Here is a 27,923-nt window from a genome sequence, read left to right on the forward strand (position 1 = left end):
GAGGGACTCCGGCAGGTCCGGGCGTGAGGGACTCCGGCAGGTCCGGGCTGTAGGGACTCCGGCAGGTCCGGGCTGAGGGACTCCGGCAGGTCCGGGCTGAGGGACTCCGGCAGGTCCGGGCTGAGGGACTCCGGCAGGTCCGGGCTGAGGGACTCCGGCAGGTCCGGGCTGAGGGACTCCGGCAGGTCCGGGCTGAGGGACTCCGGCAGGTCCGGGCTGAGGGACTCCGGCAGGTCCGGGCTGAGGGACTCCGGCAGGTCCGGGCTGAGGGACTCCGGCAGGTCCGGGCTGAGGGACTCCGGCAGGTCCGGGCTGAGGGACTCCGGCAGGTCCGGGCTGAGGGACTCCGGCAGGTCCGGGCTGAGGGACTCCGGCAGGTCCGGGCTGAGGGACTCCGGCAGGTCCGGGCTGAGGGACTCCGGCAGGTCCGGACTGAGGGACTCCGGCAGGTCCGGACTGGGTGGCAGCTCATGACTGTAGGGCAGCTCATGACTGGGTGGCAGCTCATGACTGTAGGGCAGCTCATGACTGTAGGGCAGCTCATGACTGTAGGGCAGCTCATGACTGTAGGGCAGCTCATGACTGTAGGGCAGCTCATGACTGTAGGGCAGCTCATGACTGTAGGGCAGCTCATGACTGTAGGGCAGCTCATGACTGTAGGGCAGCTCATGACTGTAGGGCAGCTCATGACTGTAGGGCAGCTCATGACTGTAGGGCAGCTCATGACTGATGGACGGCTCTAATGGCTCGGGACAGACAGATGGCTCAGAAGACGCTGGGCAGACGGATGGCTCAGAAGGCGCCGGGTAGACGGATGGCTCACATGGCACCGGGTAGACGGATGACTCACATGGCACCGGGTAGACGGATGACTCACATGGCACCGGGCAGACGGATGACTCACATGGCACCGGGCAGACGGATGACTCACATGGCACCGGGCAGACGGATGACTCACATGGCACCGGGCAGACGGATGACTCACATGGCACCGGGCAGACGGATGACTCACATGGCACCGGGCAGACGGATGACTCACATGGCACCGGGCAGACGGATGACTCACATGGCACCGGGCAGACGGATGACTCACATGGCACCGGGCAGACGGATGACTCACATGGCACTGGGCAGACGGATGACTCAGACGGCACTGGGCAGACGGATGACTCAGACGGCACTGGGCAGACGGATGACTCAGACGGCACTGGGCAGACGGATGACTCAGACGGCACTGGGCAGACGGGCAGCTCTGACGGCACTGGGCAGACTGGCAGCTCTGACGGCTCGGGGCAGACTGGCAGCTCTGACGGCTCGGGGCAGACTGGCAGCTCTGACGGCTCGGGGCAGACTGGCAGCTCGGGGCAGACTGGCAGCTCTGGCCGGCTGAGACGCACTATAGGCCTGGTGCGTGGTGCCGGAACCGGAGGTACCGGGCTGGGGACACGCACCTGAAGGCTAGTGCGGGGAGATGAAACAGGGCATACTGGACCCTGGATAAGCACATTAGGCCTAGTGCGTGGTGCCGGCACTGGTGGTACCGGGCTGGAGACACGCATCTCAAGGCTAGTGCGGGGAGAAGGAACAGGGCATACTGGACCCTGGATAAGCACATTAGGCCTAGTGCGTGGTGCCGGCACTGGTGGTACCGGGCTGGAGACACGCATCTCAAGGCTAGTGCGGGGAGAAGGAACAGGGCATACTGGACCCTGGATAAGCACCTTAGGCCTAGTGCGTGGTGCTGGAACTGGTGGTACCGGGCTGGAGCGGAAGGGTACTACAGGAGGTGCAGGACTAGGGAGGCACACAGGAGACCTGGTTCGTGGGACTGTCATTCCCAGACGGTTAGCACGCAACTCAGGACGAGCATGGAGAACTGACTCAGGTAACATCACCTCCCGCACACGCTCTGTCGGGTGGATGTCGTGCCTCACGCACCAACACAGCAGCTTCCTCCTTTCACTCTCCTCCAAACTCCTCAATAAGTCCTTAACAGTCTCTGTATTATTTCCATTGCTCACCTCCAGTATTAGCACACTTGGCTCTGGTTCCCTCCTTTCACGCTGCTTGGTCCTTCTTGGTTTGGGTCATTCTGTCACGATTGTCCATGGGAGAGAGAGAGGACCAAGGCGCAGCGTGTAAAAAATACCTCTTCTCTTTATTTAGAAGATAACCAACGAAGCAAAAACAACAAAATGATAACCGTGAAGCTCTAACCGACAAAATGCAAACATGCAACCTTGACACAGACCTAGACATAGAACAGAACTAGACAATGACCCAACAAAAAGCTAAAGCCTATGGCAGCCTTAAATATGGCTCCCAATTAGAGACAACAGAAATCAGCTGTCTCTAATTGAGAACCCATTCCGGCCACCATAGACTTTCCTAGTAAACTACACACCCATAGACACAGCTAGATACATACACTCAACACAAAACCATAAACTACAACCAACACCCCCTCTACCATATAATACCCCAAAATACACACATACCCCATGTCACACCCTGACCTAACTAAAATAATAAATAAAACAAATAATACTAAGGCCAGGGCGTGACAGGAGTATAGATTAGCCAAATTGTTTTACCTGAGCATGACCCCAAAACTAAGGATTTATTAGCCAGCCCTACTCTGTTGTTTATGATTTTTGTTGTAATGGAGGACTGATTGGTCTCATTGATTCAAGTTAAAAAAAATAAATGCTGCACTCATGGAATGGCATGCTTTGCCAAGAGTGTGCAAAGCCGTCATCAAGGCAAAGTGTGGCTACATTGAAGAACATAAAATATAAAATATATTTGATTTGTTTAACACTTTTTTGGTTACTACATGATTCCTTATGTGTTATTTCATAGTTTTGATGTCTTCACTATTATTCTACAATGTAGAAAATAGTAAAATAAAGAAAAACCTTTGAATGAGTAGGTGTGTCCAAACTTCTGACTGGTTCTGTATATATAAAAGTCCAAAAATGGATGTAGCAACTACAGATTGCCCCTTTAAGTCTATCAAAAGTTTGCAAGTTTCAGCAGGTGTCCATTACGCCTATGGATTGTTTTTATCAGCATGAATTAGATTGAGCAATAAAAGCCCCACTTTTATTCCATAGGCTGGGATCCGCACTATGCAGCTGTTGCAAGAGCGCATTTTTCACTGGCTGTCCACTGGTTTCAAAAACAATGATTGATAGGCAGCTTAAACTTCTTGAATTCAACCATTATTGGGTTCAAATACACATTTAGATTTGTGAACAGCCATCCACAACAACCACAATCCGTAAGGCGCAAATAGCTAAATGAGAGAGCAGCAGTGTGATTCACATCAATGCGCCATGTAGATATCAATAATAAGTGATATCCGTATCACCGTAGACTACACCACTATTATCATCCTTACCTCCAAGCATTTATTGAAATTGGATAATCTTTTGAATAAACAGTCACACCATTGGAAGCCATACCTTGGACTGTAGCCTATAAAAGCCTATTCCTGCTCTTTTCCCGCGATCCATCAAACACATTTCATGTGTCATCATATTGGTCTCTGACTTGTGGTCAGACTCACTCAGGTGGAACAAACTTAAACCTGCGCCTTTTTTCAATGCTGATTTGAATGTCATTGAGAAAACAAAGAAGTGTCAAACATCCTTTCTGAATTTAAAAGTAATCCTCAAAATAATCATCTAGTTTTTCAAAAGTATCGGTAATCTGATTACAATATTTTGCCGGTAACGTAACAGATTACAGTTTAAAAAAAAATGTAATCCCTTACATGTAACGGGTTACATGTAATCAGTTACTCCCCAACCCTGGTACATGTAACAAGGACAGAGTTTGGTTTGAGTTATTAACATGGTAATTCACAGGTGACTTTTAAATGTGTAATTACAAAACATTAGTTACATAGTGGTACAAGAACATGTGTAATAACATCAGTAGTTACACATCTGAACCAACCTTCAGCAAGTGGATGTGTGATTACACATTCCTTGTTCCAATTGTGTAATATCGGATGTGCTACAGCCTTATTACCATGTAATTACATAGTAACACCTACAGTATGTAACTAATATATTGCTAATGCAGTTATTACTGTGTTAGTTACGTGGTAATAGGGGCAACTTAATGTAAAGTGTTACCCAATGAATTTAACAGTATTGATTTTTTTATTATGTTTTAGCAAAATAACATTAGCCAAAATGATTAGAATTGCAGGAAGTTAGTTTTAAAACTGAAACCTTTTTTCTTAGCACCATTACAGAATATGTAGTATCACACGAAACTAGCTTTAAAACGGAAACAGTTTCTCTCAGCTCCATAGAGAATTGTGTAGAATTTCAGGACATTGGCTTCAATGCAAAAATGGCTCTGAAATTGGGGCGTCTAAAATGTTCTGTAAAATTCAGCCACGCCCACCACCTAAGCCCCTTTTGATGCAGAAAAAAACCCTGTAACTGCCTTTCTCTCTGAAGTCTCACTGTTAATAAGGGCCCTACCATGACCATTACTGTACCATTTCAACCCTGATACATGGCATTGGCTTTAAGTGGTCAGAGGGAGGCCTCTTCCTGTTAATAATCTGTCACACACGATGAGAGAAACAATAGACACACTTCATAAAGTTTCCTGAAACAGACCAAAGCTACCGTCAGGGTTGGACTTGAACCAGGGATTGTGGAGGAACTCTTCAGATACTGCATTACTGTGTTAATACACATCAATATTGTGATCAGTATTGCCCCCCCCCCCCCCCTCTCTCCACACCACTGCCACTCTGTTGTCATCTATGCATAGTCACTTTAATTAACTCTACCTACATGTACGTACATACTACCTCAACTAACCGGTGCCGCCACACATTGACTCTGTACCGGCACCCCCCTGTACAGATTGTTATTTTTTACTGCTGCTCTTTAATTACTTGTTACTTTTATCTCTTATTCTTATCCATATTTTTTTTAACTGCACTGTCGGTTAGGGGCTCGTAAGTAAGCATTTCACTTTAAGGTCTACACCTGTTGTATTCGGCGCATGTGACTAATAACATGTGATTAGATTTGATCAGCTTGTAAGAATAAGACACTTTGGCGTGCTATAGTTTATCTGGTGGCTAGATGGAGATACCTGTGGTACCACTGGTGAAGCACACAATGGACAGGTCTTCTGGTGTAGGTGGCTGTGGGGAACAAACGCACAGTCAGGATATAGTCAGAATGAGATCATGAACTCATTGATATCACCTTCAGATAATAGTCAACGTTATATTAGCCCATCTCAGGCATTTAAAGCAATATGTGACTGTAGAAGATGGTCACGTAAAATGAGAATACAAAACACTCACAGATTTAAAGTGCTATGTGAGATCAAAAGGGATATTAATACAGTATGCATTTTAAACAGTGGCTACTACAGTAACAGACAGCTAAAGAATGTTTGCAGAACTTATGTCTACTGTATTGTTTTGGATCGTGTGATCTCAATTCTAACACAATAGCACACATAGATTGCAATCAAAGGAAACCAATTGGTTTGTACTCAGGTTTCAAAAGCACAAATTTGAATTGTATAACTTTTTTTTCCACATTCAAACATTTGAGTACACATTCAACACAGCCCTCTCTGCATACACAAATAGGTCATGGAGGGAAAACTGTCACCCAGCCAGAGATCCCGTCTAGAACATAACAAAACATAGTCAGCACCACTCTGAGGTCTTCCTGCATTCTGCAGGGACAGACCGTATACATCTAGAGGCTAATCAAAATACATGTATTTTTGATCTGTGCTGCCTAACCACAAAGTTGCCCCATGTGCCGATTAGACAATAATTACTAAGACAGACTACAGAGAAGACCTATGAAATAATTAATGATTTCCCAAGCTGACCGGGCTATAACGGTATGGCTGTGATACACAGCTACTGATACAGAACTGCTTACTCCCCTAGCACTAACACTCTATGGATGCTGTCCAACTGACACCATATTCCCTATTTAGTGCACTACTTTATTAAGGTGCGAATTGGGCGGCATCGATTGAGTAGGGAATAGGTTGTTATTTGAGACGCAGACAACTAACCAGACCAGACATATAAGACTGAACTCACCAGGGGCTTTCTGTGGTTCTCTCTGCCCAGATCCTGGATGGGACGGCAGCATGCAGACAAGCACAACATCTTGTGTTAGATAATCATTAGAAGAACCATAAAACACAGTCATAATAAAGTGGAAGGGACTGAATATCTGAACAACTCTTTCGTCCCCACAAAAGAGATGCTTGCATAGTTTTACACTAGATTAATTTAGTAAACTGTAATGGAAGCATTCTTTCTTTATTTGCCAAAATGTAGGATCTAACCATAACTTTTGCTTGTATCGTAATGTTTGTTTTTTGTTGACATGGTAATTTACAGCAAGGAAGTGAGACAGGCTAGACCTGTTCAAGATACCATCATGTTCTGCAGAGATAATAATGCATATCTCTTGCCCTCATAGGGCTAGTACATGGATTACAGTAAACAATGTACATACTGCAGTCTTTATTAAGTTATAGCCAACACACCAGTCACACATTAGTGTTTGGAGTGTTTGGAGTACATAGACATGGAGCCATTGAAGTGTTGTTCATACTTCTCCAAAGAATCAGTCATGTGTGGCGTGCAAGCAGTGGAACGAGTACACAGCTGAGCTACAGGTCTCTGCATAGACAGGGTTGGGCTTTGATACATTATATTAGCTGAGCTGAGGCCTCTCTCCCTCCCTACCCGAGGCCCCTCCCTCCCCTATCCATGAGCATCTACTCTCCCCTCTCCATCTCTCCCCTCTCCCTACCCCCATACACTACTCCCCCATCACCCCTGCCCCCTACACACTATCCCTACCCCCATACACTACTCCCCCATCACCCCTGCCCCCTACACACTATCCCTACCCCCATACACTACTCCCCCATCACCCCTGCCCCCTACACACTCTCCCTACCCCCATACACTACTCCCCCATCACCCCTGCCCCCTACACACTATCCCTACCCCATACACTACTCCCCCATCACCCCTGCCCCCTACACACTCTCCCTACCCCCATACACTACTCCCCCATCACCCCTGCCCCCTACACACTATCCCTACCCCCATACACTACTCCCCCATCACCCCTGCCCCCTACACACTATCCCTACCCCCATACACTACTCCCCCATCACCCCTGCCCCCTACACACTATCCCTACCCCCATACACTACTCCCCCATCACCCCTGCCCCCTACACACTCTCCCTACCCCCATACACTACTCCCCCATCACCCCTGCCCCCTACACACTATCCCTACCCCCATACACTACTCCCCCATCACCCCTGCCCCCTACACACTATCCCTACCCCCATACACTACTCCCCCATCACCCCTGCCCCCTACACACTCTCCCTACCCCCATACACTACTCCCCCATCACCCCTGCCCCCTACACACTATCCCTACCCCCATACACTACTCCCCCATCACCCCTGCCCCCTACACACTATCCCTACCCCCATACACTACTCCCCCATCACCCCTGCCCCCTACACACTATCCCTACCCCCATACACTACTCCCCCATCACCCCTGCCCCCTACACACTATCCCTACCCCCATACACTACTCCCCCATCACCCCTGCCCCCTACACACTATCCCTACCCCCATACACTACTCCCCCATCACCCCTGCCCCCTACACACTATCCCTACCTCCACATCTTGTATGGACTGGACGATGACCCCGCAGCCCGCTCCCTCCTCCAGCAGGGCAGGGTCAAAGGGGTCCATCAGGATGATCCTCTTCAGCCCAGGGGTCTCCTGCCTCTCCACGTTACCCAGAAGCACTTGGGCCTTCTCAGGCTTGTCACAGATTACTGTGACGATGTCCGCTGAAAGACAGCACACAAAAGGACCCCACTTGTTGTGTGAGAAATAGAACACACATACATGATCCAATCAGCTAGTAAACACACATAACTACTGCTCTACACACAGATTTCCATTTCACGGCCTTGGAGCAGAGAGAAATTATTTTGGGACAATGGGCCAAAACCAACGCACTGTGTAACTGAGGGGCAGTTGGAAAGAGATGAATAACATGACACAGTTTGATGTCCGTTAACTGATTAGTGTCAAACTGAAGGATGGAAAGCCCTGAGGACCTGGGGAAGTAGGAAAGTGTAACGACAGAGAGAGGCTCTCCCTTCCTCCCAAACCAAATGAGCTAAGCTCATTACCTCCAGCATAAGGTGAAGGTGAGCCCTAACCTGATTCCTCTGTGTGTGCGCGCGCGCGTGAGTGAGTGAGTGAGTGAGTGAGTGAGTGAGTGAGTGAGCGAGCGAGCGAGCGAGTGAGTGAGAGAGAGAGAGAGAGAGAGAGAGAAGCTAGAGGGATTGTGTGTCTAAAACACAACACAATAAAACAGAATTCTCTAGTCTAAGGACAACTGTTCAGGAAGGGAAGGACGAGTGTCTCAGCTTATGAGCTTCATCTATAGCAGGGATGTATATAATATATAATATATATAATAAATATAGAATATCTTTTTGGGTGGGTATCGATCCGAGGGCCTTCAAAACCCACGGCCGCCTGTTGCCCATCCCAGATCTATAGGTAGGATGTGTTTCATACTAGTTGTTAGCAGCAGGTAGCCTAGTGGTTAAGAGCATTGGGTCAGTAAATTAAAGTTTGTTGGTTCGAATCCTAAATGACTAAAATGTAACATAATTTTTTTAACACAACTGGACCCCAAAAAAGTATCTAAATAACTGGTCCATGAAACTAAAGAAACGTTCCTTTTAAAAGAAAAGGAAGAGTCTCAGATCTAGTGCTATAGGTTAATAAAGAGTAGACGGGGCAAAGTAGGGCATGTGACAACACAATAGGTTTCGGTGCGTTGGTATACACCTGTATAGCATAACCCCGGCCTAGTTATAGAATTACACCAGCTCACAACAAGCTCCAGCAGCCAGTGGCGTGTATTCATGGTAGCCTAGGACAACAAAAACTAAAAATGTGCACTGTATGAGTCATAGACCTTTTAGGCAACATGAAAGAGGAGGATGGCATTGGCGTTTCTCTACAAGTAGGGTGAGTCAACATGTTTTTTCTATTTGCACACACACACGCACGCACGCACGCACGCACACCACACACAGAAATCAGCACCATGGACAGCCACATCATATTTAGCTTATGTTGATTGGACTAAATCGTTTTTGATATATTTTAGTTTTCACTGTATTAGACTAAGCAGAGCTGATTCGATGATGATGAAATGTTGAAGTTGAAATGGTTCTGGAATGGTGGAGGCAGATCCTGTTTTCTTTGCGACTTGCGGTAACTCTCTGTGGTTCTAAATCAATAGTTGTTTAGTAGTCAGAAAATGTGGGGAACATTAACTTATCATGCTGTAAGTCATTTAACTGTTTGTTACATGCAATATGCTTTGTGGACTCCACCAGACAGACGTTGCTCTCCGGTTTTGTGATGAAACAAAGGTGTGGTTGAATTATTCTGCCACTGTGTGTTCTTACTGTCTCTGCCTTAGGCCTATATATCACAGTGGCAAGGCATATGAACGAACAGGTTGTAGACAAAACGACGCAATTATCACAACACATAGGTTGTAATATGGCTTTTTTTTCTGGATTGGCTTCCCTGGTGATTTTAACCACGCACCGCTAATACCAGCAGTACAATTACTGTAAGGCTCTGTCCCAAATGGATCCCTATTACGTTACCTATGTCGTGCACTACATTTGACCAAGGCCCATAGAGGTGAATAGGGTGCCATTTGGGACACAGAAATCTGAAATCTGCTAGTCTTACCAGTGTTGATGATGTAGCGTATGGCATCAGGCCCTAGTGTGTCATACAGAGGCACCACCACCATAGAGTAGGTGTAGCAGGCCAGCTCCGAAATGATCCACTGCAATTAGAGACAGACAGGTCAAAAGGAGGCCAGGGCACCGTTGCCATAAAGAGCAATAAAAAAAAAGCCTCTACAAAGGGAGTTGGAGCTGTTAACCTTTATATCATGTCAGAACATTTGTGAATCAGTGTCTTGTCCCAAATGGCACCCTATTCCCTATATAGTGCACTACTGTTAATAGGGGTCTGGTCAAAAGTATTGCACTATGTAGGGAATAGGGTGCTGTAGGGAATAAGGTGCCATTTGAGACACACATAATGTCTCGCTTTGACGATGACCTCACCTCTGGCCTGTTCTGTGCAAACACTCCGATGAACTGATCTGGGCTCGGCGTGCAGCCCTGGCTCAGCAGCCCTGACCCCAAGTACTCCGCCCGGGTTGTGACCTGGAAGTGGAAATGAATGGGCAGCAGCTGAGCGTATGTTGAAACAAGAAATATGCCAGTATAATTTATTTTTTTAAAGCTTGTTTGCGCTATGCTCTCCTCAACTGTCATGATGTCATAGATCAAATATTGGAGCGGAGTGTTTTTGCAACTCCAGAATCCTTCCAGCTGCAGCATTCCAACGCTGAAGTGTTTATAAGCTTCCTAAATAAATCCCTCTCAGTAACATTGAAGAGAAAATACCATGAATAGAATGCTGAAAATAAATCCATCCGGTTTTGTTAATGAATGTATGTCCAGTAGTTCAGTGCAGTGGTACAGAAAGCTTTAGTGTAAATCACCTTGAAATACAACTGTGTTTCTACAGATGTTTTACAAGCAGCAGACATAGGGGGTACTGTAAACTGAGCATCTGTTGATCAACCACATGACACATCCAAGTGTAATACAAAGCACAAGGACTGAGTTACATACAGAGCTATAGATTGCTCTTGTGCTTCAGTGTTCTGCACAGAGGTAATTCTACTCTGTGCTTACCTCTTTATAGGACAGCCACTTGTAAGGCTTGTCGGGTAGCCGGGAGCCTAAGCAAGGTCCATCACCTAGAGGCAATACAACAACAGGACGAGTCAGTGAATTTACAAAAACACAGAAACCCCCAAAGGATCACATGACTGACACTCATCGTGACCATGCATGTACAGTCTCTGTTCCTCTATCGATTCCTCTTTAGCAGTCTTTTTACTGGCTACTAACTACAATTGCTCCTCAGCATTATGTTGGAATCAGTCAGTTAGTCAGTTATAAGACCGTCTGCTAAATAACTAATATGTAAATGTAACTATATTTAATTAGTCAGTCAGTCAGTCAGTCAGCTAGTCAGTCAGTCAGTCAGTTAGTCAGCTAGTCAGTCAGTCAGTCTGTCATGAGACCGTCTGCTAAATGACTAAAATGTAAATGTAACTATAGTCAGTCAGTTAGTCAGCTAGTCAGTTAGTCAGTCAGTTAGTCAGTCAGTTAGTCAGCTAGTCAGTTAGTCAGTCAGTCAGTCAGTCAGTTAGTCTGTCATAAGACCGTCTGCTAAATGACTAAAATGTAAATGTAACTATAGTCAGTCAGTCAGTCAGCCAGCCAGTCAGTTAGTCAGTCAGTCAGTCAGTCAGTCAGTCAGTCAGTTAGTCAGCTAGTCAGTCAGTCAGTCAGTCAGCTAGTCAGCTAGTCAGTCAGTCAGTTAGTCAGCTAGTCAGCCAGTCAGTTAGCCAGTCAGTCAGCCAGCCAGTCAGTCAGCTAGTCAGCTAGTCAGCCAGTCAGTCAGTCAGTCAGTCAGCTAGTCAGCCAGCCAGTCAGTCAGTCAGCCAGTCAGTCAGTCAGTCAGTTAGTCAGTTAGTCAGCTAGTCAGTCAGTCAGTTAGTCAGCTAGTCAGCTAGTCAGTCAGTCAGTTAGTCAGCTAGTCAGCTAGTCAGTCAGTCAGTTAGTCAGCTAGTCAGCTAGTCAGCCAGTCAGTCAGTCAGCTAGTCAGTCAGTTAGTCAGCTAGTCAGTCAGTCAGTCTGTCATGAGACGGTCTGCTAAATGACTAAAATGTAAATGTAACTATAGTCAGTCAGTTAGTCAGCTAGTCAGTCAGTCAGTCAGTCAGTCAGTCAGTCAGTCAGTTAGTCAGCTAGTCAGTCAGTCAGTCAGTCAGTTAGTCAGCTAGTCAGCTAGTCAGTCAGTCAGTTAGTCAGCTAGTCAGTCAGTCAGTTAGTCAGTCAGTCAGTTAGTCAGCTAGTCAGCTAGTCAGTCAGTCAGTTAGTCAGCTAGTCAGCCAGTCAGTCAGCCAGTCAGTTAGTCAACTAGTCAGTCAGTCAGTTAGTCAGCTAGTCAGCCAGTCAGTCAGTCAGTCAGTCAGTTAGTCAGCTAGTCAGTCAGTTAGTCAGCTAGTCAGTCAGTCAGTTAGTCAGCCAGTTAGTCAGTCAGTTAGTCAGCCAGTTAGTCAGTCAGTCAGTCAGTCAGCTAGTCAGTCAGCTAGTCAGTCAGCTAGTCAGCTAGTCAGTCAGCTAGTCAGTCAGTCATTCAGTCAGTCAGCTAGTCAGTCAGTTAGTCAGCTAGTCAGTTAGTCAGTTAGTCAGCTAGTCAGTCAGTCAGTCAGTTAGTCAGCTAGTCAGTCAGTCAGTCAGTCAGTCAGCTAGTCAGTCAGTTAGTCAGCTAGTCAGTCAGTTAGTCAGCTAGTCAGTCAGCTAGTCAGTCAGTCAGTCAGTCAGTCAGCTAGTCAGTCAGTCAGTCAGCTAGTCAGTCAGCTAGTCAGTCAGTTAGTCAGCTAGTCAGGCAGTTAGTCAGCTAGTCAGCTAGTCAGTCAGTTAGTCAGTCAGTCAGTCAGTCAGTCAGTTAGTCGGCTAGTCAGTCAGTCAGCCAGTCAGTCAGTCAGCTGGTCAGTCAGCTAGTCAGTCAGTCAGCTAGTCAGTCAGTCAGCTAGTCAGTCAGTCAGCTAGTCAGCTAGTCAGTCAGCTAGTCAGTCAGCTAGTCAGTCAGCTAGTCAGTCAGCTAGTCAGTCAGCTAGTCAGTCAGCTAGTCAGTCAGTCAGTCAGCTAGTCAGTCAGCTAGTCAGTCAGTCAGTTAGTCAGTCTGTCAGCTAGTCAGTCAGTCAGATAGTCACAGTTAGTGACTAACAGCTCGGCTATTAAAGAGTTTACCTGTACTTAAGATACTTTTTCTAAACTCTTAACACAGCAACACACCTACATCCCACAATTAGCCAGATAGTTAGTGTTCTGCTCAAAACCACATTTTGTTCACTAAATACCAACTCTGCATTTCAAAATGCAAAAAAACTTTGTTTACATACGCTAACTCTATCAAAACACGGCAAACCCGACTCAATATTTAATCATTCTGTCACTAGCACACGTTTTCTATCCAAGAGGAACATATAGTCAATCATAGCACAACGACTTTCAAAATACTAACAGTTGATGGCATTACAAAAACTGCATTACTTTTCATGTTTCATACAATAGACAATATGAAATACACCGGTTTTTATATAATTCAGTTTCCTTTTACTGTAAACCACTCTACATTTTTTGGTTGAGTGTCGTATGTGTGCCTTTTTGGCAACATACTATCTAAAAGTGAATGAGTCATCTTTACTTTATAGAATGTACAGTAGGGAAAAAAAGTAAGTGACAGAATTGCTGCAGTAAAAGCTTTATTAGCAACATGAAATTGTGATCAACAAAAAATCCAACATACATGGCCTTTGGTTCCAAATGTGTAAAAATAAAACACAATTACAGTAAAAAAAGGCACAGAAGGGAAAAAACACAAAAATGCACAGTCCTGTTCTAATCTATACGATCTTCAGCATTTGGCCACATGTTCTCGTCCACATCACATCTTATGTCGTCTCTCGCTATACACCTTGGATAGAAACACTTGGCATGCCTTATCCACCTCTGGCAGTCTTCAGCTGAGATGTCTCTGCAGCCGGCATCCATGGCATCCAGGAGGGACATTTGGTCATGTGGCCGATGATCATACACTTTCAGGCAGAAAAAAAATCCTCAATGGCGTTGAGGAAAGGTGAGTAGGGAGGGAGGAAAAGGGAAATCATTCTTGGATGGGCTGCAAACCAGTTTGTGATTGCATGTGAATGGTGTAATGCTACATTGTCCCATGCAATCACAAATGTCCTCATGTTTCCTCCCTTTCTGCTTCTGGCACCAGTTGTTGGTGGAGGTCATCTAAACACAGCAGAATGTGCTCAGTGTTGTAGGGACCAATCTGGCATTTCTACAGGACCAAACCAGCACTCCAGATTGCAGCACATATTGTGATATTTGCTCCTCTCTGACCCGGCACATCAACGGTGACTCTTTTCCCGATGACGTTTCTTCCCACGCGACGTGTTTTTGCCAGGTTAAACCCTGCCTCATCTACATTAATTATTTAATGTGGGGTCTGGTTAGCCTCCAACTCCATGACTCTCTGAAAGAAATCAAACACAGTATGTGTAAGTGCTTTTCAGTATGTCCTACTGTATGTACTGTAACCCACACCATCACACCTCCTTCTCCATGCTTCACGGTGGGAACCACACATGCGGAGATCATCCATTCACCTACTCTGCTTCTCACAAAGACACGTGGTTGGAACCAAACATCTCAAATTTGTACTCATCAGACCGAAGGACAGATTTCCACCGGTCTAATGTCCATTGCTCGTGTTTCTTGGCCCAAGCAAGTCTCTTCTTCTTATTGGTGTCCTTTGGTAGTGGTTTCTTTGCAGCAATTGGACCATGAAGGCCTGATTCACGCAGTCTCCTCTGAACAGTTGATGTTGAGATGTGTCTGTTACTTGAACTCTGTGAAGCATTAATTTGGGCTGCAATTTCTGAGGATGGTAACTCCAATGAACTTATCCTCTGCGGCAGAGGTAACTCTGGGTCTTCCTTTCCCGTGGCGGTCCTCATGAGAGCCAGTTCCATCATAGCGCTTGATGTTTTTTGCAACTGCACTTGAAGAAACTTTCAAAGTTCTTGAAATGTTCCGTCTTGAAGTAATGATGGACTTGTTTCTCTTTGCATATTTGAGCTGTTCTTGCCATAATATGGACATGGTCTTTTACCAAATAGGGCTGTCTTCTGTATACCACCCCTACCTTGTCACAACACAACTGATTGGCTCAAACACATAAGGAAAGAAATTCCACAAATTAACTTTTAACAAGGCACACCTGTTAATTGAAATGCATTCCAGGTGACTACTTATGAAGTTGGTTGAGAGAATGCCAAGACTGTGCAAAGACGTCATCACGGCAAAGGGTGGTTACTCTGAAGAATCCCTTTTTTGGTTACTACATGATTCCATATGTGTTATTTCATAGTTTTGATGTCTTCACTATTATTCTACAGTATAGAAAATAGTAAAAATAAAGAAAAACCCTTGAATGAGTAGGTGTGTCCAAACTTTTGACTGGTACTATATGCACAGTCTAGTCTGTCTGCAGTCTGACTTTAGGCCTCACCTCAGATGCTACTTCCAATGCTCTCAGTTGCCATGGTAATCTAGATAGTACTTTATCCCCTCACCAGACAGACCACACAGACAGTGCACCAGCACTTTTTCAGACCACAGTGCCTGTGTGTGTGTGTGTGTGTGTGTGTGTGTGTGTGTGTGTGTGTGTGTGTGTGTGTGTGTGTGTGTGTGTGTGTGTGTGTGTGTGTGTGTGTGTGTGTGTGTGTGTGTGTGTGTGTGTGTGTGTGTGTGTGTGTGTATGTGTGTGTTTACACACCGGCTATGTGGAGGCCTCTCTGGAACACCTCATACATGGTTTTGGCATCCTCGTGGTAGTGTGTCAGCAGATTATTGGGGCTGTCCCCCAGCATGGACCTGCGAACCCCATCTTCATGCTAGAGACAGACAGACAGACATGAGGAGATAGACACAGACAGTGAGGCTAGGACACACACCAAAGTAACAACATGGCTATTTCTGGATGTAGTCCAAATATATATTCTAAATCCAAATCCTTATTCTCTAAGCTATGGGAGCCATTATTATTATTGTTATTATGCAAATTGCCAGCTTTTATACATGCTTCAACAGGTACAGTACTGAAGCCTCAGGGCAGAAAGAGAAATTGGTTTATATGAATATCCATCTTTAGGCCTTACTCTGATTGAAGCCGGAGTGGTTGCTGACACCTAAGTCAGTCTATGATTGTTTATAAATTCATTTTAGACTGAAACAGTTGCTGGCCATAAAGTTAAATGAACGAGGCTTGTTAATTCTGAAAGTCTAAGCCGTTGGTGACATTTGAATTGTTTTAAGATTGTTATACTATGGATCATTTAACTATTTGATTTAGAATTGTAGGACCCTTTTAGGTATAAAAATATATACAAAAATGATTTGATAAAACATTTAATTTAGCCTTTACTACTATAGCCAAGAGAAACACATTGAATAACACATTCATAAATGTATCATAAGAAACAAGGTTTTGAAGTGTTTGTCCTATATCTAGGAGATATGAGTAAGCCCAGGAAATAAATATCTATATATATTTTTTTTTACACATATTTAACCCCTTTCGGGTAGGCACAAAACTACCTTCATACTTCCAGTAATTTCTTTCAACCAGTATCAGTTACCTTCAGACAAGTCCCGTGACACTTGTGGGGGTCGTAGAGAAAATCATGTTGGTGAAAGTCTCCCCTTTCCATATAGTTGGTCAAACCGTTCAAACGCTACAGAATTGTGGGATGTCTCATGGTCTGACAAACACCGCTCTAGCTCTGTCACCTTTCACCGCAGATACGGAAGTGTGACATCGGCTGACAGATTGTGATGGGGATTTATTTATTAATTATTGTTACTTAGATTGACTCTAGGGGGTTTAAATACCTTCCATTCCTCTCCTGATAAAATGAGTAAAGAGGCCATTATGGTTTGTGGCAACTGGGCATGTGCATGAGAGTTACTCAGTATGAGAGCTACTCAAAGCAAGAAGGAAATTGCTAAAGAAAAAGAAGCAGTGGAGCTGAAACTGTACCTGAAAACTGTGTGTGTGTGTGTGCGCGCGTGCGTGCGTGCGTATGCGTGTGTGTGTGTTTGCGTGTGTGTGTGTGTGTGTGTGTGTGTGTGTGTGTGTGCGTGCGTGCGTGTGTGTGTGTGTGTGTGTGTGCGAGCATGTGTCTTCAGTTAATGTAAAACTACAGGGAGACTCCCTGCAATGAAAAGGGTTTCATTTTACAAATTCTGAAAATTCTGATTTGTCAACTGAAACTAGGCGGAGGATGTGCCTGAGTCAAGCGGGCGTAAATTAAATGTAATTCCCTTTTTCAGAATGAATCAAACCACCGTTTTCTTTCTTTCGTGCGTAAAGGCTCTACAAATTTGTTTCTTATGATTCATAAATACTTTCCTAAACCTAAATAACCTACAAGATCAGAGTATTTTTAAATCTACCAACTGGTGCTGAAAATGAGATGAATGTGTGTATTTAAATAGCTTTCTTTCATTGATTCCTGATATTCTGAACCCATTCTCTCCATATATTTGAGTAAGTCTGTGGACTCTCTCCACTGGGATTCTCTCCCTCTAACCCTATTACAGGGGCTGAGTCACTGGATTACTGGTGCTCTTTCATGCCGTCCCTAGGAGGGGTGCGTCACTTGAGTGGGTTGAGTCACTGACGTGATCTTCCTGTCTGGGTTGGCGCCCCCCCTTGGGTTGTGCCGAGGCGGAGATCTTTGTGGGCTATACTCGGCCTTGTCTCAGGATGGTAAGTTGGTGGTTGAAGATATCCCTCTAGTGGTGTGGGGGCTGTACTTTGGCAAAGTGGGTGGGGTTATATCCTTCCTGTTTGGCCCTGTCCGGGGGTATCATCGGATGGGGCCACAGTGTCTCCTGACCCCTCCTGTCTCAGCCTCCAGTATTTATGCTGCAGTAGTTTATGTGTCGGGGGGCTAGGGTCAGTTTGTTATATCTGGAGTACTTCTCCTGTCTTATCCGGTGTCCTGTGTGAATTTAAGTATGCTCTCTCTAATTCTCTCTTTCTCTCTTTCTTTCTCTCTCTCGGAGGACCTGAGCCCTAGGACCATGCCTCAGGACTACCTGGCATGATGACTACTTGCTGTCCCCAGTCCACCTGGCCGTGCTGCTGCTCCAGTTTCAACTGTTCTGCCTGCGGCTATGGAACCCTGACCTGTTCACCGGACGTGCTACCTGTCCCAGACCTGCTGTTTTCAACTCTCTAAAGACAGCAGGAGCGGTAGAGATACTCTTAATGATCGGCTATGAAAACCCAACTGACATTTACTCCTGATGTGCTGACTTGCTGCACCCTCGACAACTACTGTGATTATTATTATTTGACCATGCTGGTCATTTATGAACATTTGAACATCTTGGCCATGTTCTGTTATAATCTCCACCAGGCACAGCCAGAAGAGGACTGGTTCCTCTCTAGGTTTCTTCCTAGGTTTTGGCCTTTCTAGGGAGTTTTTCCTAGCCACCGTGCTTCTACACCTGCATTGCTTGCTCTTTGGGGTTTTAGGCTGGGTTTCTGTACAGCACTTTGAGATATCAGCTGATGTAAGAAGGGCTATATAAATACATTTGATTTGATTTGGACAAAATTGAAAGTAAAAAGGTACATTATATTTAAAGGGATGGTTTAAGCTAAATGTACTGAAAACCCTATCGAATGACAACTCCACAAGGAAATCTTTTGGCCTGCAAGTGGCAGGGTTTTCAGCAGTTAAATTAAATGTATTCAGAGCGTGCAAGGTAGCCACACCTAAAGAGCGTGTTACGCGACCAAATACTGAGAAGTGCGTAGGAAAGGCATCAATTTCTAAGTCTTAATCAGCCACAAAGCATCTCAGAAAGTGCTGTTCTAGGATCAGGTACACCCTGTATTATTCATTATGATCTAAAAAGACTAAACAGATCCTAGATCAGCACTGCTTTTCTGAGACACTTTGCGAATACAGATCCAGGTGGAGTATTGTATCGTGATTCGTTGGCTTACCGCCACTTCTTCAGACTGGTGTTGGAGATTGCAGGGAGGAGAGATGGCACGTGGCCGTGTGGCCAGCCAGTAGGCCAGCACGGCGGTCAGGGCACCGATGCCCACCAGCGTGGAGATGGGCAGGGAGCGGAAGAACTGGTTTAACTCATCCAGCTCTGGCAGCTGTAGACTGCTCTGCAGCTCCTGGGCCTGCATCCTCTCCATCAGGGTGGAACTCAGCTCTGGAGTGGGATAGCAGGAGGGGGGAGGAGATGGTGAGGGGGGGGGAGGGAGAGAGGGGTGAGAGAAAGGGGGAGGTTGAGAGGGGGGAGAGAGAAAGAGAGGAAGAGAGGGGGGCAGAAAGAGAGGGGAAGATAGAGAGGGGGAGGGAGAGGGAGAGAGGGATGGAGAAGGGGGAGGAAAAGAGAGGGGGAGATGCAGGGTTATGACTTACAGAATAAGGCTTTAGTTTGATCCCACAACACAGTAGATCTTTACTATATAAAAGTATGTATTGTACCGTGCAGCTTTAGAAGTCAGAGATAAACCTAGAAGAGCCTAATGCAAATACAGTACAAAACTATATAATCAAGCCTGAAGCCCAGCCCATGATGTGTAATATACATTATTCAGTGTGGCAGGTTGGTGGACGGTTTAAATGCTTTCTCCCGTCCTTAGTGGTGCGAGTCACGCTTACAACACCGCACCGCCAATCAGATTAATTTCCTTGTTGTTCTTGGTTCACTATGCAGCAGAAATAGACCACAGCAATGACGGTTACAGCAGCCACCGTGTGAAACCCCTCATCTACCAAAAGAGAACAGGCCACACTTCCTCTTCTGTCAAACTGACACGTATGAGTGTTTTTAAAATGTATTTATTATTTATTTATTTTTAGCCCTTTTCTCCCCAATTTCGTGGTATCCAATTGTTAGTAGTTACGGGCTCGGGAGAGACGAAGGTCGAAAGCCATGCGTCCTCCGAAACACAACCCAACCAAGCCTTCTTAACACAGCGCGCATCCAACCCGGAAGCCAGCCGCACCAATGTGTCGGAGGAAACACCGTGCACCTGGAGACCTGGTTAGCGTGCACTGCGCCTGGCCCGCCAAGGATATCCCTACCGGCCAAACCCTCCCTAACCCGGACGACGCTAGGCCAATTGTGCGTCGCCCCACAGACCTCCCGGTCGCGGCTGGCTGCGACAGAGCCTGGGCACGAACCCAGAGTCTCTGGTGGCACAGCTAGCACTGTGATGCAGTGCCCTAGACCACTGTGCCACCCGGGAGGCCACGTATGAGTGTTTTTAACTACAGTACACTACATATACACACAAGTATGTGGACACCTCTTCAAATTAGTGGATTCAGTCATTTCAGCCACACCCGTTGCTGACGGGTGTATAAAATCGAGTACACAGCCTTGCAATCTCCATAGGAAAACATTGACAGTAGAATGGCCTTACTGAAGAACTCAGTGACATTCAATGTGGCACCGTCATAGGATGCCACCTTTCCAACAAGTCAATTCGTCAACTGTAAGTGCTGTTATTGTGAAGTGGAAACGCATAGGAGCAACAACGGCTCAGCCGCGAAGTGGTAGGCAATACATGCTCACAGAACGGGACGGCCGAGTGCAGAAGCACGTAAAAATCGCATGTCCTCAGTTGCAACACTCACTACCGAGTTCCAAAATGCCGTTGGAAGCAACGTCTTCACAAGAACTGTTCTTCAGGAGCTTCATGAAATGGGTTTACATGGCCGCACACAAGCCTAAGATCACCATGCGCAATGCCAAGCGTTGGCTGGAGTGGTGTAAAGCTCGCCGCCATTGGACTGGAGCAGTGGAAACACGTTCTCTGGAGTGATGAATCACGCTTCACCATCTGGCAATCCGATGGGCTAATCTAGGTTTGGTGGATGCCAGGGGAATGCTACCTGCACCAATGCATAGTGCCAACTGTAAAGTTTGGTGGAGGAGGAATAACGGTCTGGGGCTGGTTTTCATAGTTCGAGCTAGGCCCCTTAGTTCCAGTGAAGGGAAATCTTTACACTACAGCATACAATGACATTCTAGACAATTCTGTGCTTCCAACTTTGTGGCAACAGTTTGGGGAAGGCCCTTTCCTGTTTCAGCATGACAATTCCCCCGTGCACAAAACAAAGTCCATACAGAAACGGTTTGTCGAGATCGGTGTGGAAGAACTTGACTGGTCAGCACAGAGCCCTGACCTCAACCCCATTGAACACCTTTGGGATGAATTCGAACGCCGACTGCAAGCCAGGCCTAATCGCCCAACATCAGTGTCCGACCTCACTAATGCTCTTGTGGCTGAATGGAAGCAAGTCACAGCAGCAATGTTCCAACATGTGCTCTTGATAAGAAGTTACATTGTGTGTCTGTCTTTATTTATTTGTCGAAGGCTTTTGACACCGTGGACCATGCTGTGTTAGTGCAAAGGTTAAAATGTTGTGGAATTACTGGTCATGCTCTAGATTGGTTAATAAATGACCTATCAAATCATACACAATGTGTAATGGCAGATGATTGTAAATCTGAGTCCATAGAGGTGTGCTCAGGTGTTCCGCAAGGTTCTATTTTGGGCCCACTGTTGTTCATTTTGTATATCAACAACATTGGGGATCTTATTGAAACAGCGGATGTTCATTTTTATGCACATGATACTGTTCTTTATTCAAGTGGTAGTAGTTTATCTTTAGCTTTTGAAAATGCCCGAAGAGCATTTAGCATCATACAACAGAATCTGTATGATTTAAAGCTGTTTGTCAATTCAGGTAAAACAAAATGCATGGTATTTTCAAATGCCAGGCATGTTACTAATCATGTCATTGCTACATTGGCTGGACATACTATAGAGCAAGTTAAAGTGTACAAATATTTCGGTGTGTGTGTTGATGATAAGCTGAGCTTCCCTGTGCATGTAGAGAACTTGATAAGGAAGCTCAAGATGAAAATAGGTTTTTATTACCGGCATAAGGCTGGTTTTTCTTTTGAGGCCAGGAAGGAGCTGGTACGATGTACATTACTGGCGGTTTTATATTTTAGTGATGTTATATATATGCAGGCCTCAGCCACTATCCTGAGAGCACTTGATTCAGTATATCATGCAGCCCTCAGGTTCATTACAAATCAAAAACGTCTAACACATCATTGTGATCTCTACAACGCTGTTAGCTGGTCGTCATTGACCTTGCGTCGGCGTAAACACTGGTATACACTGATTTATAAGGCCATATTGGGTAAAATGCCATTTTATCTCTGTTCTTTTTTTGTCAGGTCGGTAAATTAATATCAATTACGGTACCATTCTCATTTGCTTCTAACAGTACCAAAAATTAGAACAGGTCATGGTAGTAATAGTTTTAGTTACTTAGCTCCATGGTCCTGGAATTCTCTCCTGAACATTTAAAATGTGATGATCTACTGTAGTTTCATTGGTGGAGTTTAAACACTTGATCGATGTATATATCATAGAAGAGTGTAATTGTTTTTAGGCCTGCTGTTTTTAGTCAAGACTCATGTTTTTAATGTAAAATGTTTTTGTTGTACTGTATGTGTGTTTATAGTTTTGTTTAATGTTGTGTTAGTGTATGTAAGTTGTTTTGTCTGAAACGTTGTTCCCCCTGCTGCTATTGGAACAGGTCTCTTGGAAAAGAGATGTTATCTCAATGAGAAAAACCTGTATAAATAAAGGTAAAATAAAAAATAAAAAAATCTGGTGGAAAGCCTTCCCAGAAGGGTAGAGGCTGTTATAGAAGCAAAAGGGGGACCAACTCCATATTAATGACCATGATTTTGGAATGAGATGTTCAACAAACAGGTGTCCACTTATTTTTGGTCATGAGGTGTACGACCGTATCAGTACCATCTCTATGGGAAAGTTACAGAAAGGTTGCAATAATAAGTCATTACGGTAATACTATTACTGCTCATAATGATATACGATGCCTGGTACAAGGGGTTGCTTTACAGCAGGTACGCGCAATGCCGTTGGGGGTACGCCAAATAAAAATGTGATTCGCATAAAATGTAAAAAATAATAATAATAAAAACATGCATTTAACAAAATACAACAATTCTTCAAATTTTCAAATACTCCATTTATATTTTCCAACGGGGCTATACATTTGGGTGAGGTTTTTTTCTCGCCTGAGTAGCCTCGTTTCACTGCCAAAAATAAAATTAAGGGTTAGGGTTCTAGTGTTCAGCGAAATAACAACTCACTTCCCACGAGCCGGGTTGTAATAAAAACTCACACTCATTCTTATGCTTAAGAAATGTATAGTATAGTGTGTGTGGCAGGCTTACAACGATGGCAAAAAAACAACATTTGAGAGTGCGCTGACCCTGGTGGTAGAGGGGGTACGCAGCTGGAGGTTGAATGTTTGAAGGGGTACGGGACTATAAAAAGTTTGGGAAACACTGCTTTACACAAACTGATTTCCACACTGCTATACTCATAGAAATTGCCAGGGTTTGAGCTTCCAAGTCCATTCTATTAATTCTTATTTCTATGGCTATATCATCCTCACCTTCCTTGTTTCAGAGTATTATTATCATATAAGCCTAGGCCTAGAAGTTCAGTAGCTAAGGGTGTTGCTGTCCATTAGACCAGACGTTGACGCCCATAGGTGGCAGACAGCGGCCTCTGTCCGATATCCATCTCAGCCTTTTTCAGCCTTGATGAGGGTGAATTATACTGCCAGAGAGATCAAAGAGCAGAGCTACACCGGCCATCACACACACACACACCATTGATACACATTATTTACATATGGCTACCCTGCCAAGAGAGCATGTAAAAGTCAAACAGATCTAAAACATGGTGTGTGAATCTATTGTCACAGCGGGATGATGGTGTCATGTGACCTAGCCACAGCTTCCTTTTCCAGAGTGTCTGTCGAGTCCCATTGGGGTTAATTTGTGTTGTTATAGAGGAAAACATCAGTCTTGCTGTAATACAGTGCCTTGGGAAAGTATCCAGAACCATTGACTACATTTTGCTATTTTACAGTCTTATTCTAAAATGGATTAAATTAATTCTACACACAATATCCCATAATGACAAAGTGAAAACAGGTTTTCAGACATTTTTCTAACAAAAGAAGCCAGAAATATCACACTGGCATAAGTATTCAGACCCTTTGCTATGAAACTCAAAATTGAGCTCAGGTGCATCCTGTTTTCATTTATCACCCTTGACATGTTTCTACAACTTGATTGGAGTCCACCCGTAGTAAATTTAATTGATTGGACATTATTTGAAAAGGCACCCACCTGTCTATATAAGGTCCCACAGTTGACAGTGCATGTCAGAGCAAAAACCAAGCCATGAGGTCAAAGGAATTATCCATAGAGCTCCGAGACAGGATTGCAGAGATCTTGGGAAGGTACCAAAACATCTGCAGCATTGAATGTCCCCAAGAACACGGTGGCCTCCATCATTCTTAAATGGAAAAAGTTTGGAACCACCAAGACTCGTCCTAGAGTTAGCCGCCCGACCAAACTCAGCAATCAGGGGAGAAGGAACTTGGTCAAGGAGGTGACCAAGAACCCAATGGTCACTCCAGAGCTCCAGAGTTCCTCTGTGGAGATGGGAGAACCTTCCAGAACAACTACCATCTCTGTAGCACTCCACCAATAAGGCCTTTATAGTAGAGTGGCCAGATGGAAGCCACTCCTCAGTAAAAGGCACATGACAGCCCGCTTGGAGTTTGCCAAAAGGCACCTAATGGACTCTCAGACCATGAGAAACAAGATTCTCTGGTCTGATGGAACCAAGATTGAACTCTTTGGCATGAATGCCAAGCGTCACATCTGGAGGAGACCTGGCACCATCCCTACAGTGCAGCATGGTAGTGGCAGCATCACGCTGTGGGGATGTTATTCAGCGGCAGGGACTTGGAGACTAGTCATGTAACAGCTGTCGTAGTCGTTTTCCTCCTCAGACGAGGAGGAGCATGGATCGGACCAAGATGCGGATTGGTAAGTATTCATATTTTAATGGGAAAACAACAAACACTACAAAATACAACAACCAACAACCAACAAACGTGACTAACCTGAAACAGTCCTGTGTGGCCCAAACACTGACACAGGAACAAACACCCACCAAACACAAGTGAAACCCAGGCTGCCTTAGTATGATTCTCAATCAGGGACAACGATTGACAGCTGTCTCTGATTGAGAATCATACCAGGCCGAACACAAAATCCCAACATAGAAAATCAAACCTAGACCAACCCACCCAACTCACGCCCTGACCAACTAAAACAAATACATGACAAAGGAAAACAGGTCAGGAACGTGACAGAACCCCCCCTTAAGGTGCGAACTCCGAGCGCACCAGCACAAAGTCTAGGGGAGGGTCTGGGTGGGCGTCTGTCCACGGTGGCGGCTCTGGCGCTGGTCGTGGTCCCCACCCCATCCTAGTCAACCCCCGCTTCCGTGGCCTCCTCCCAATATTCACCCTCCATGTCAATCCCACTATTCCAAAGGGCAGTAACAGACTGAGGGGTAGCACCTGACTGAGGGGTAGCACCTGACTGAGGGGTAGCACCTGACTGAGGGGCGGATCCTGGCTGGCTGGCTCTGGCGGATCCTGGCTGGCTGGCTCTGGCGGATCCTGGCTGGCTGGCTCTGGCGGATCCTGGCTGGCGGAAGGCTCTGGCGGATCCTGGCTGGCGGAAGGCTCTCGCGGATCCTGGCTGGCGGAAGGCTGGCGGATCCTGGCTGGCGGAAGGCTCTGGCGGATCCTGGCTGGCGGAAGGCTCTGGCGGATCCTGGCTGGCGGAAGGCTCTGGCGGATCCTGGCTGGCGGAAGGCTCTGGCGGATCCTGGCTGGCGGAAGGCTCTGGCGGATCCTGGCTGGCGGAAGGCTCTGGCGGATCCTGGCTGGCGGAAGGCTCTGGCTGGTCCTGGCTGGCGGAAGTCTCTGGCTGGTCCTGGCTGGACGGCTCTGGCTGGTCCTGGCTGGACGGCTCTGGCTGGTCCTGGCTGGACGGCTCTGGCTGGTCCTGGCTGGACGGTTCTGGCTGGTCCTGGCTGGACGGCTCTGGCTGGTCCTGGCTGGACGGCTCTGGCTGGTCCTGGCTGGACGGCTCTGGATGGTCCTGGCTGGACGGCTCTGGCAGGTCCTGGCTGGACGGCTCTGGCAGGTCCTGGCTGGACGGCTCTGAAGGCTCGGGACAGACGGGCAGCGCTGGGCAGGCAGACAGTTCAGACCACGCTGGGAAGGCCGGCAGTTCAGACAGCGCTGGGAAGGCAGACAGTTCAGACAGCGCTGGGAAGGCAGGCAGTTCAGACTCAGGCTGTGCTGAGCAGGCAAGCAGCGCAGGTGGCGTTGGGCAGACGGCCGACTCTGACTTGCTGAGGCGCACAGTAGGCCTGGTGCGTGGTGCCGGAACTGGAGGCACTGGGCTGGAGACACGCACCACAGGGAGAGTGCGTGGAGGAGGAACAGGGCTCTGGAAACGCACTGGAAGCCTGGTGCGTGGTGTCGGCACTGATGGTACTGGGCTGGGGTGGGAAGGTGGCGCCGGATATACCGGACCGTGAAGGAGGGCACGCGCTCTTGAGCACCGAGCCTCCCCAACCTTACCAGGTTGAATGGTCCCCGTAGCCCTGCCAGTGCAGCGAGGTGGAATATCCCGCACTGGGCTATGCAGGCGAACCGGGGACACCACCTGTAAGGCTGGTGCCATGTACGCCGGCCCGAGGAGACGTACTGGAGGCCAGATATGTTGGGCCGGCTTCATGGCACCCGGCTCGATGCCCAACCTAGCCCTCCCAGTGCGGCAAGGTGGAATAGCCCGCACTGGGCTAAGCACGCGTACTGGGGACACCGTGCGCTCCACCGCATAACACGGTGTCTGACCAGTACGACGCCCTCTCACTCCACGGTAAGCCCGGGGAGTTGGCTCGGGTATCCAACCCGGCTTCGCCACACTCCCCTTTAGCCCCCCCCAAGAAATTTTTGGGTGAGCCTCTCGGGCTTCCAGCCGCTCTGCCTTGCTTTCGCCTCATAAAACCTCCTCTCCGCTTTCGCTGCCGCCAGCTCCGCTTTGGGGCGGCGACACTCCTCTGGCTCTGCCCAGGGTCCTTTCCCGTCTAGGATTTCCTCCCAAGTCCATTCCTCTTTTCCCCATTGCTGTTGTTCTTGCCGTCCTTCTCCACTCCGCTTGGTCTTGTTTTGGTGGGTGTTTCTGTAACGGCTGTCGTAGTCGTTTTCCTCCTCAGACGAGGAGGAGCATGGATCGGACCAAGATGCGGATTGGTAAGTATTCATATTTTAATGGGAAAACAACAAACACTACAAAATACAACAACCAACAACCAACAAACGTGACTAACCTGAAACAGTCCTGTGTGGCCCAAACACTGACACAGGAACAAACACCCACAAAACACAAGTGAAACCCAGGCTGCCTTAGTATGATTCTCAATCAGGGACAACGATTGACAGCTGTCTCTGATTGAGAATCATACCAGGCCGAACACAAAATCCCAACATAGAAAATCAAACCTAGACCAACCCACCCAACTCACGCCCTGACCAACTAAAACAAATACATGACAAAGGAAAACAGGTCAGGAACGTGACAAGTCAGGATCGAGGGAAAGATCCCCCAGTTGGAGAGTAAGAAAGCCCCCTTGTTTACATCCAAGCTAACAGTTGTAGACCCTTCCCCTTAATGATGGCAGCCCATCATAGTCATTAGCCTATCGCCAGAGTGTATCTGTATCAGGGTTAGACGGTTAGCCTATCCTCTCATCCAATAGGGAATGTCTGTTCTCTGCACTTTGTCCTATAGTAACCCAGCCTTACACTAAGCTACTGGAGGATCACTCACAGGTCAAAGCCAGATATATTTAGGCCAGGAAGAGTACTACTGTACTGGGCACAGGGCAGCTGAAGAGCTGCTCAGCATCATCCTCAACAATAACGACCTTGATCAGATGGACCAATCACAGAAGTCGCCTTACCCAGCCTTATTTGTGTCATTAGGGACACAGTGAGCTTAAGATCTCTGTGGCTGGAGGGGTACACAGACAGCGAGATTTA

The 27,923-nt window shown here is 46.5% G+C and overlaps 1 protein-coding gene across 6 annotated transcripts in view; it reads right to left on the minus strand.

The window, feature by feature from the left end:
- acsl6 (acyl-CoA synthetase long chain family member 6) overlaps positions 1 to 27,923 on the minus strand; it is a 109,845-nt gene that overhangs the window by 15,906 nt on the left and 66,016 nt on the right. For all 6 annotated transcript variants that reach the window (XM_071339478.1, XM_071339483.1, XM_071339484.1 and 3 more), the window contains 8 exons: positions 18,860 to 19,080; positions 15,614 to 15,731; positions 10,882 to 10,946; positions 10,243 to 10,344; positions 9,857 to 9,956; positions 7,736 to 7,914; positions 6,113 to 6,145; positions 5,131 to 5,182 (listed from right to left, as the gene is read on the minus strand). In XM_071339478.1, the coding sequence (XP_071195579.1) occupies positions 5,131 to 5,182; positions 6,113 to 6,145; positions 7,736 to 7,914; positions 9,857 to 9,956; positions 10,243 to 10,344; positions 10,882 to 10,946; positions 15,614 to 15,731; positions 18,860 to 19,063 (853 nt within the window). In that variant the 5' untranslated portion in view covers positions 19,064 to 19,080. The remainder of the gene's footprint in view (positions 1 to 5,130; positions 5,183 to 6,112; positions 6,146 to 7,735; positions 7,915 to 9,856; positions 9,957 to 10,242; positions 10,345 to 10,881; positions 10,947 to 15,613; positions 15,732 to 18,859; positions 19,081 to 27,923) is intronic.

The sequence above is a fragment of the Salvelinus alpinus genome, chromosome 13, assembly GCF_045679555.1.
Source record: "Salvelinus alpinus chromosome 13, SLU_Salpinus.1, whole genome shotgun sequence".
In the NCBI taxonomy this organism is placed as follows: Eukaryota; Metazoa; Chordata; class Actinopteri; order Salmoniformes; family Salmonidae; genus Salvelinus; species Salvelinus alpinus.